Below are 11,936 nucleotides of genomic sequence, written 5' to 3' on the forward strand. Positions count from 1 at the left end.
TTGAGGACAAAATGTTCACTTGCTGCCTAATATATCCCACCCACTAACAGGTGCCGTGATGAAGAGATAATCAGTGTTATTCACTTCACCTGTCAGTGGTCATAATGTTATGCCTGATCGGTGTATATATATATATATTCCAGGATGACAAAAAAAAAAGGTTGGGAAGAATGAAGAATACTTTTCACACAATTGGTACCTCTGAGCCCAGACCTTAAATTCATTGAAAGTCTTTGGGATGTGCTGGAGTAGACTTTACAGAGTGCTCACCTCTTGCATTGTCAATACAAGATCTTGACTAAAAATTGACGCACCTCTTGATGGAAATAACATCACAACATACAACATTTATTTCTATCAAGAGGTGAATCCATTTTTGCTCAAGATCTTGTACTGACAATGATAGAATGACTTTTTTTTGGCCGGGCAATGTATTTCTCTCTATCAGTGTTTTACTATATTTTTGATCAAATAAATGCTGCCTTGGTGAGCATAAGAGACTTCTTTCAGAACGTTTAAAAAAACTTATATTTATATATTATATATATATATATATACATACATGCAGTTATGTGGGTGTGGCCACCCAATTTGACATTTTGTCTGATTCTGTAATTTTCCACATCTTCATCTTTACAATTAATAAATTTCACCCTTTGAGATATTCATTCATAATACTCATTTGAGATATTTCTTAGCTGATCTATATATTAAGGGCATGTTTTGCAAGCCTCTCAAAAATGTCAGTCAGCATCTGGGACACAAGTTTGAATAGAAAATGTTCTGTGGTCCACACCATCAGATTCAAAGCAAAGGCTGGATTTGATCCTGTGAGAGTGTTGTGCCTCTCAGACGCCTCCGATCAGCGTACGGAATGTTACTCTCCACTTATCTGCATCTTTTCAAATACTCCCCGCCGACTCCTCTCGCCCTGGGTCAGTGTCCGCCAGCTTCGATGGAACGCAAAACACAAACAACGAGAGCGTCACCCTGTCAAGCCGCACGTCTGTTTGTAAACAACTGGCTACATTACTTCACACCTCATCACACCCACGGACAGCAAACTGAGGGCAGACAGAGAGACACATGCAACACGGATCAGCAGTACACAACATAGCACAGCATACTGCTTGTGTGTTGGTATATTTCTGATCAGTGTAGTTTATGTCTAGCAGGCATATCCATTTCCACTCTGATCTAGGGGGGTTTATGCTGATTATTGCTGGTTTGGTGCTGTTATAGCTGGTGGAATGGTACAGCTATGTTTTTGCCATTTATCTAATGAAACTGCTTGACCAACATGACCAGCAGTACTTCTTTGGGAAACCAGCTTCATGATGTAGTTGATTTTCCAAGGAAGTCTTGGTTAAGCTAAAAAGCTGCTGGGAAAACAAGAATCCCATGTTGTGGATTAGCATCCAAAATACAGCATACGGATGGATGGACGGACGGACAGACATAAAACACTACAAATTGTTCTCATTTTTACTGAGGAACACAGTTAATCACAAACATTGATGCTTGATACATTACACACACAAACACACACACTCCTGTAGTGTGTAAATCATTCTTCTCCAGCTGTTATGATTTCTGCTACTTGACATTTGTTTCTTTTCACCTGCCAACTCTCACTTTTCACACCAGTCCATGCTATCAGTGAGTGTTTGTGTGTGCAAATGTGTGTGTGTGTTTGCCTTTTTCAGGTGTTGTCTGACCCTGTGGCCTTGCATTGATAACAGCAGCATATCTTTGCATTCAGGCGTGTAACACATCAGTCCTAAGATAATGTAAATTTAGTTATCAGTCTTCAAGCAGAGTCTTTGGCTTATCCTACCCAGTTGAGAAAAAATGAAATGCTGTGCAGCAGTGATTTTTGTTTTGTTTGTTCTTTACATAAACCGACGAAACGAACCGATTCACTAAAACAATTCGCTTTCTAACATTGCATACTTGAGTTCACTCAGTTGTAAATGTGCATACAAATGTGCAAAAAAATTTTTTTTTACCATGACACCTATTAAAATGACTTTACTTTTAATAACACTCAAGAGAACTGAACTCAAAGAGTTATAAATATTTTGACTTGCTTTTAGATCACACATTTCATCAAGCTGTTTTATTCTATTGCATGTATGATAAAATAGTTCTGGGGCTTCTTGGGATCTTTGCTACCTTATTGGTAAGTTTATTCTCTTTTAACATAGAAGCAGATGTTTTGGCATCTCTGTATTATGCTTTGGATTTGTTTGAGTTTTCCTACCCCCATGTTGTTTTTTTATCTTCACATAACCTACATGTGTTGGTGTGAGGTGGACCCGCTCTGCGATAAGGATCTCCTCCCCCTGAGGGCCATTTCAAATCACTAATACCAAATCAAGACTAATACCAGTTCCTTTGAACTCTTTGATCATTTTCAGGCCCTGTATCTTGCATTCATAAGGAGGTTCAATCATGCTGGATTTTACACTAAAACACATGCTGAATTCTGTGGGTGATGCACTCTGATTATGATCTTATGTTTTTTTTCTTTGCACTTGTGTGTGATATTATTTTGTTAGAGAAAACTTAAAGGATTAGTTCACTTTAAAATGAAAATTACCCCAAGATTTACTCACCCTCAAGCCATCCTAGGTGTATATGACTTTCTTCTTTCTGATAAACACAATTGGAATTATATTAATTAATATCCTGATGCATCCAAGCTTTATAATGGTAGTGAACGGGGCCAACGAGTATGAAGCACAGGAAGGTGCGGTGTCATTTTCATTTTAAAGTGAACTAATCCTTTAATGTTAGCTAAATTGTGAAATGCCCTGCCACAAAGCTTTGAAATCAGTTTGAGTATATAGGCCTGTTGGCTTTGGGACCATCTATATGACAAAATAAACATTCAAAGATATAGGCCTACAGGTATAAAATGTACAGTCTTAAGGCCAGTTCACACCAAGAACACTATAGTGATAATTCTATTAGTGTTCACATCCCAGCGAACAATATCATTCGGTGTGTGTGCTGCAGTTTTGTTGTCTGCCACTTTAAATGCTCAAGCTCTTAAAGCAGAATGGATTGTGATTGGTTGTTCAATGTTTATATCGTTAATCAGCTGGAAAATATATTCTGAAAGTGATTGCAATGATATTGTTTCTCTGTGCACTGCAGTTATTGTTATAGTTGTGGTATGGTCTCTGCTATTCTTTTATATTTAGAAAATTTTTACAACTATATATTTATCAGTTATAGTTATGAATGGGCCTGGGAAACCAAAAATATTGACCATATTCTGCGCAGGAACATTTTTGTCCAATAAAAATACCTTCTCTTCCAGTACTACCAGTACTATTTCAGATGCTATTCTCAAAAGTTTTGAGCCTCAATCTACAGCATTGAGAATTAATAATTCTGAGCCCTATTAGCTATGCTAATATCATGTGTATCAATGCAATCCACCTCACTCCACCCCCGCACAGACAGACAGACACACATACATCCAAAAAGTGCTCTGTCTTATGTAATAACATTTCTGTAATCTAGAAGCAACCATGCCAGCTAACACATATGTACTAAACTCACACATGCACACAGCACTCTCATTTACACTGGTGAATCCATCATGCAGTGATATTCTCCATGGTGTGCAGAGTTATGCTGAGATATGTGGGTTGGCTGCTTTAAGCCTGTTGTTAATGGTCGATAGATCACAGTGTTGTAAACATTTTTTCTGCTCTGTATCCCACTGCTCTGTTCACACAGACGTTTACCATCTATTAGAGCAGAAAATAGACAAGAGAGAGTTAGATAGAAGAGGGATCAGTCACTGTCTGAACTATGCAGGAGATGGATCACTGTCACACAGAGAGGGATCAGCTAAAGTCACTGTCATAAAGAAAGATCAGCTCAAATCACTGTCATTGAATTAAATATTAGGTCAAAGAGTGGAATCAGCTTCAAAATCGACTCGAAAATCGAAAATTTTTTAGGAATATTGCATTATTTATTATAAAGGATTTATCTGCGCACATCATTATAATTTTTAATTTTTTATTTCTTTTACAATTCATGTGCCCTTGTAATGTTTAATCAAAATAACCCCTCCACACATTTTGTATGTCTTCCTTATTTAACGCACCTGATTCAGATCCTCAGCTTGTTAGGAGAGAGCTACATGAACCAAACTGAGTGTGTCAGATAAGACTGACATACAAAATGTGCAGAGCAGTGGGTCCCGGGGACTGGAGTTGAGAACCACTGATATAGAGAGATTAGTTCAAATCATCTCAAATCACTCTAGTGAAACGGGGATCGGCTCAAATAAACTGAACAAGATGGATCAGCTCAAATGACTGTCACTGATAGAGAAATCAGCTGTAATCACTCTACTGCAAGAGGAATCAGCTCAAGGAGAGGGAACAACTCAAATCACTGTCATTGAATGAGGAATCAGCAAAAGGACAGAGATCAGCTAATGTCACTGGCACAGAGAGAGAGTTCATATAGAGAGATCAACTCTGCGTTCACACTGCCAGCGACACACAACAACAAAGCGACATGATCCTATTCATTTCAATGGAGAGCGACAGTGACGGGATGTATGCATGTCCAGCGATGTGACAAAGTTGAGATATGTTTAACTTTATGCAAATGAAGAGCGACTTTCGGGAGCAACAACCAATAGGAGTGAAGTCAGTGGAGTGTACGTGATCCGTCACTACATCCTATAGTGGATAGTGTTGGTGGCAAGGTGGAGAAGTTATTTTAGCGGTCAGTCAGCAACTTTCCTATAATTTATGATACGTCGCTGTGAACATACGTACTCGCCATGTTGACATTGAGCCTGAATGGTTTTGTGAACCCACATAGACCAGCACTTGGAATTTCACTGCAGATAAATAGCCGCAACAGCAAAGACCACTTTCTGTTTCTCATTCACCTTTAATATTAAAGGTACACTATGTAAGTTTTGGACATCTAGCGGTTAAAAAAAAACAAACATTGTTTTGGTTGTACTATGGATCTCTCTCTACTAGGCTTAAAACATATTACCAGTTTAGATGAAAGGATCTCAAGCTGACTAGCCGAAGATGCAATTGTAGCTATACTCATTAACACTCTGGGGTCGGCGGTCACGTTTTTTTTCTAACCAGTGTGAAAGAGACTCAAAATACTCTGTCAGTGTTGCACATACAATTAAGAGTTATACACCATTTTAATCTGTGGAATATCTTCTTTCATTTGTGTACACTCAGAGTAAAAACAAAATGTTGTGCTTTTTGTAAAATAAAGAAAACAAACATGATGCGTGATCTCTCGTCTCCCTCTGAACGAAGTCCAATCTGATAGTTCTCAGAAAATGAACTGTAACTTAGTGAATACTAATCACAAAAAAATTATACTTGTGTCTAAAGAAAGGTTGAAGTGTCAGGTTTTAAATCGTGTAAGTCAAATCGAAAACAAACCTTCTGTGTTTATGTAATCTGTATGAAAAGGGAGCCATGTCAGAAGTCCTTGATTCAGCTCATTATCCGCTAATGCGGCCACGCCCACGGAGCCAGCACTATTCAGACGCAAATTCAGTCAATACATGCATACATCGTCTTAATCGTGTATTTATTGTCTTGAAAAGTGTTTTGAATAGCCATAGTTAGTGATCTCTGGCCTCTGTTAGTTCAGTTATTTCCTGGATTGCCTATTCTTCTTTAGCATTGGCATTTGTGGACTAAAAGTACACAGAGCGCCCTCCGGCTGCAAGTATGAATTGTAAACACAGTATCCAGCGTTCAACAGTGACGACAATAAATAATGAATAAATACTCCTCTGTATAGAAAATTGACATAAACATGAGAATCCATCAATATTTCTCCAAATGTGCATGCTTTTAAGCTAAAAGCCTATATGAAATGCCATAGAGGTAACATAACTGTTCAGACACTTTGTATCATAGAAATGCATTATATTTTAATAATAGAATACCATTATTTTAAATTGTAATAATATTTCACAGTATTGCTGTTTTTTCTGTATGTTTGATTTACATTATGATGAGCTTGAGACATGATCAACAGAGGGTTTTTTCACAGCCTACCTGACTGAAAGGCCTCATTATTTATGCAGGTCATTAGAGCTCTTTTATGCGATTCTTTTGTCTTCTCAGGTGAGAATCACCCATTATTCATGATTATTCACGCCTCCACGCATACTGTGTTTCTTGCCCAAAGATGTTTTAGAACATTTAAATCTCTCTATTGTTTTATATGAAGGAGTAGGAATGATAATTTTTACATAATTTTGAAGCAAAAACTCTAGTTTACAACCTCCAATACCCAGAAGTCTTGTGAACACAGATTTAATATATATTTTTTGGCTTTATTTCAGTGACTTAAGTTTTTTGTTTTTTCAATAACCACGCATAAACGTTATTCCTTCAAAAACACAAACATGTACATACATGTTCCTCACATATTATTGTAGCCTAGTTTGTGCTGAATACAGTGTGATGACACTTTTTCCATTAATATGTTTATGAACAACTGAAAAAAGCACAAATGTCAGGGCATGTCAAAACTTCTCCAGGCCCCAAATCAGCCTCAGACCTTTAACCTGAGGGTTAATAGACAAGGTACTTCCTTGAAAATAAATTCCAGCAAAGCGCTACAACAAAACATGATGAAATGACCCTTCACTTTTTGTGCGCAAAAACAAAATAAAAATAACTTTATTTAACAATATGTTTACGTCCGAATGCCGGTTCAGTATTGGCTGATGCTTTACACGTGAGCAGCATGATGCATGTGGGTGATGCTGACACAGGAGCCGGCCAATACTGAGCGGACGTTCTGACATAGAATACGGAAGTCTGCACTGCATTCACTATGTCAGTTGCATATGACAACAGTTCAAATCATTAAATAAAGTTATTTTTGTTTTGTTTTTACACACAAAAATTATTCTCGTCGCTTAAGGTTGAAGCACTGTAGTCACGCAAAAGGTGCAATGATGTTGCTGCCAGAAATGTTGCTGGTTCAGAAACCCTCTGATTTCATCAAAAATATCTTAATTTGTGTTCTGAAGATGAACGAAGGTCTTACGGGTTTGTGACGACATGAGGGTGAGCAATTAATGACAGAAATTTCATTTTTGGGTGAACTAACCCTTTAAGCATTTTATGTACAGCTTCCATTTATATTTAGTCTTTTCCCTTAAAAAAATGTTTTTAGTGGCAAGAAAACTGATTTGGCGTCTGCAACATAACATCTGTGAATATCACGCCATATAATATCACTGCCAGCCACTGGCGAAATGGAGCGACAAAGTCGCTGGCAGTGTGAAGGAAGCTTCACTGAAAAAGGGATCCATTCAAATCATTGTCACAGGATCAAAAAATCCACCTTATTTTTAACATAACAGCAGGTGTAGCCATTTTTTTAACTTGAATTTGCAAGGCTTCCAGTATCATTTACATCCAGTTATTTTACCTATACAAAAACAGTTAGTTAGGCTACTTGATACTGCAAACTGCTATTTGTTAACATATTAGATGGATAGATTCTGACAGAGATCAAATCACTGTCACTGACAGAGAACAGCTCGAATCACTCCTCTGAAATGCGAATCAGCTAAAGTCGCTGTCATATAGAGAAGTTCAGGTAGAGAGATCAACTCAAATCACTTCAATGAAAAGAGGATCAGTTTAAGGAGAGGGATCAGCTGAAATCACTGTGACTGGAAAAAGACAAACTGAACAATAGGGCTGGGGAAAAATTGTTTCACCATTGCGTTTTTTTTTGCGATTTTAAAATCAACTTTTTTAAAATTACAAAATCGATATTAATTCATATTTATTATATTTTTTATTTTTACATATATAGTCATTCATACTTATTAATTAATATTTATTCCAGTCCTTGCTTATAGACGAGGCGGAGGAAAGTTACCTCTTATTTCAGCAGAGGGCGATATGTGTTGTATCGGTGAGTATTACGTGATGTCATATGTGGACACGAGAAAGTGAAAAATGGCAGATGGAGAGACATCTATGGATATATGACTTGCACCATCACTATAAGTGTATCATTTAACTTTTCCTCATGGTCTAGACTAGAGTTAAAAAAGACGGCTGGGGTAGGTTGGACATTGTATGCCTGACTTACAACAGCTTCCTGTTTCATGGCTGAACATCAGACTTTGTCAGGCTGCCACCGACACGCCCTTCAGCGAAAACTCAAGATCTTTGCAATTTGATGTTGATCTGGTTAAACTCTATGAGAAGGTAATCACAGTGTAAAACATGACATTTCCTGTTGCCCCCAGGTGGCGCTATGACTGTAACTGAATATTGGCATATAGATGTCTTCAGGCCAGGACTCAAGATATTCGCAATTTAACATTGCAAAGGCCTTTAGATTAGACTGATAAAACATGATGTTTATCTGATAAAATCATTACGTTCGTTAAAGTATAACGTCTGGAAATGGCAAAAACTGCAAAATTTTGCAGAGAAAATTGAAAATATCTCAGTTCCTGTTGGGTTTTCAGATTTTGCTCCAAGGGACTTTTTGTAGGTATTGGGCTGTTACATGTGTATACTGAATGCGCGAAGGGCACTTCATTGAAATTTTGTAGGTGGTGCTATCAAGCCATTTTACCACACCTAATTCTGAAACCCTTATCAGATTATCACCACTTCTGACGTGTTTGCAAAGTTTCATGACTTTTCGAGCACGTTCAGGCCCAAAAAAATGAGATTCATTTCAGAGAAGAATAATAATTGACCGAACAATTACAATAGTGTCCTCACACCATTGGTGCTCAGGCCCTAAAAAAATCTCAATACATAGCAATATCGAATCGCAATACTTGTAGAACTGTAATTCATAAAAATCACAATACATATCATATCGGCACCCAATTATCGTGATAGTATTGAATATGTGTATCATTCCAGCCCACAAACACTAAACAGTTCAAATCACTGTACAGAAAATGGAGATCAGCTCAAATCACTGTCACAGAAAGGGGGATGAACTCAATGATAGGAATCATCTCATGTCACTGCCACAAAAAAATAAAAATTTGCTTAAATCATTGTCACTCAAAAAGTGATCAAGTCAAATCAATGATAGAGAGATAAGCTCTAATCACTGTATTGAAACTGTGATCAGCTCAAGAACAGATATACATACGCTCAAATTACTGCGACAAAAAGATGGATCTGCTCAAGGAGAGAGATCAGCTTAGGAGTCGGGTCACTGTCACAGAGAAAGGGATCAGCTCATGTCACTGTGATGGATGGAAGTCTTAGTTGTACAAGAAAGAAATCAGCTCCAGTCACAGTCTGAGTTACACAGAAGAGGGACCAGACAGACCCCCCTTTGATCTATCATGAGTTTTTTAGGGAAGTACAACATGGCTCTTAACCTTCTCATGACTCTCCTAGTTTTACAATCTACAATACACACTCACTCAAACACACATAGACACCATAACCTGCCCATCACCACTTTGCATTCCTCAACAAACACTCTTTCCTCTCCACTCATCTCCCACTCTCCCTCCTCCTTCCTGCTCTCTTTCCCAACACTAAGAGGAAGAATAGCTCGTAAACAGCGCTGTAAATAAAGGTAAAGCTTGTAAACAGAGATTATCAGTCCAAACAGTCTATAAAAATGGAGTCTTAAAGCATCAAAGCCAGAAAGAGATGAGAAGTTTTAACATCATTTAAGAGGAAGAGACCTAAAACAGACGCACAACCTTCATTTAAACTACTTACATATACAACCACAAATTTAGACTTCTATGCCCACACACACTCACTCACATGCTGGCTACAGCACACTTGGCCTCATCTGTCGCACACACAGTAGTAGGAGAGCGGCTTATATGGCTGGAGAATTCCTCCACAGGTGGAGATAAGGGTGTAACGATGGAGTGTTGGCCCGGCAGGGTGCACTCATCCTGGGGAGGGCAGGCAAGCTGAAGAGGGGCTCTCCAGTCTGTCTGGGTCATAAGAGGCAAAAGCAGGAACTGATAAGAACCTCAAGCATCCTCTTTACTACAGACAGACATACTCTTAACATCTATCCACCCATATCACCCTTTATCACAGTGAGAGGCAGAGAGAGCATGTATAGGGGGTAGAGAATATAAAACACTACAGCAGATTGGCCCCTACTGATACTTACTCATTTTAACTAGTCACATTTTTTTTACATTAATATTAGACCTGGTAAATGAAGAACTGACTATAGAGTATAAATGTTCAATAGAGTGCATTTAATGGTAAAAATTTGATTATTTACAAAAGACTCTTGGCCATTTATAAAAAAGGTTAAGACTGACATCTAGTGTTTGATAAGAACAACACATCCCTATATACCCGTTCAAGGCTAAATAAAATTAATTTTGCAGTTAAAGGTGCACTTATTTTTCCTTAAACAATTTTTTTTTCATAAATGAACATTACATGAGAGGAAGACTGTATATAAGTAGCCTAACAAAAGTTTATTTATTTTACATGAAGAGGGTCACTTCATGGGGGCTGACATATTAATGACCAGATGAATACTACTGACTTTACAGCCATTTCTGCTTAAAAAAAAGACTATTATTATTATTATATTATTATTTTATCAGCCTGAAACTTCCAAGGCACAAGCGCTACATATAGTCAACACTGGGGGAAGATAGAGATTGTTGAATATGATTTTTTTAATGGCTACTATTACCCTCTCTCTTTCTCTCTAGTTTATTGTCTACCGCCACATACTGTACTGGAGTGTGCAACATCAGGGCTTTATGTATTTAGGAGAAAATAAATTATATCATGTGTCTTTAAGAAAAGTAAAAAGAGCCGTACTACCTTCCCTTATTTTCTCACCTGTCCCTAAAATCCCTGGCAAACTTCATTCTCTCTCCAGCTTGCAATATATTGTGAATTATATTTTTGTACACCTCATTATATCATGCTCAAGATTTTCCGTGAGATTACAAACACCATACTATTACCCTAAATCCAAAATATGTGGTTATAGGTTTACATACATAAATACTAATAGTTTTAATATTTTTTCTACTAATCACAAGTCACTGTAAGAACAAGAAGGACAAAAACTCGATGGGCTTGCCACATGTCACCCAAAGCAAGACTAATATGATAGCCCTGTTGAAAAACAAAACAAACAAAAAAACAGCATATGCTGGTTAGGTATGTTTTGAAGCTGGTTTCAGCTGGTTTATGCTGGTCGTTAGCTGGTTTGAGCTGGTCCTGAGCTGGAGCTAGTTGCTTAGGACCAGCACTTGACCAGCTCAAACCAGCTTCAAAACATACCTAACCAGCATATGATGCTTTTTTTCAAGAGGGAGGCCTGGGAGTAAATTTCGATTTTCCTGTTCTCATAACATTTTAGTAGGTTCCTATTGTTACCTAAAATAAAATTATATTTTACCTGAGAATGTCGGTTTCTAGTCTCCGAACGGGGGATGCAGTAAGCTAGTACCTCAAAATAACAACAAGAAACATCTTATTTTGTCCTTGGGCTACACGCAAAAACAAACAAACAATGCTATGCTAGTCCTATTCATGAACAAATGACTCTTGTCAGTTGAACAAATGAGCCAGTTTCGGGAGTCTTTAAACGAAGTTCAAAAACGAGTGGTGTGTTTGGGCCTGTGTGAAACCCTGCCATGCCACTGCCTGTATAATAATATACATCATTGGCTAAATTCCTTTCTATAGGTATACGCAGAATTGACAATATAAATGAAATACACCCAAATAAATCAGAAACGAATAGCACAAATAGCTCTGAAACTGCAAGACTACTTTTCAAGAATTGATGTATGTGTAGCCTATTTGGAGCACTGCTCCATCTGACCAGCAGAGAGCGCAATTTACCTCTCCGAGCACCTGGATAGAGTTTCTTATAATAATGTACTTTTT

At 37.7% G+C, this 11,936-nt stretch overlaps 1 protein-coding gene across 1 annotated transcript in view; it reads right to left on the minus strand.

Moving 5' to 3' along the window:
* The window catches only part of wnt2bb (wingless-type MMTV integration site family, member 2Bb), a 42,560-nt gene extending 30,777 nt beyond the window's left edge, over positions 1–11,783 (minus strand). Inside the window, exons 1-2 of the mRNA XM_048210468.1 lie at positions 11,443–11,783; positions 9,816–9,994 (exon numbers count right to left, since the gene is read on the minus strand). Coding sequence (XP_048066425.1) covers positions 9,816–9,817 — 2 coding nt within the window. The 5' untranslated portion in view covers positions 9,818–9,994; positions 11,443–11,783. The remainder of the gene's footprint in view (positions 1–9,815; positions 9,995–11,442) is intronic.
* Positions 11,784–11,936: the final 153 nt, after the last annotated feature.

The sequence above is a fragment of the Megalobrama amblycephala genome, linkage group LG12 (assembly GCF_018812025.1).
Source record: "Megalobrama amblycephala isolate DHTTF-2021 linkage group LG12, ASM1881202v1, whole genome shotgun sequence".
NCBI classification, from domain to species: domain Eukaryota; kingdom Metazoa; phylum Chordata; class Actinopteri; order Cypriniformes; family Xenocyprididae; genus Megalobrama; species Megalobrama amblycephala.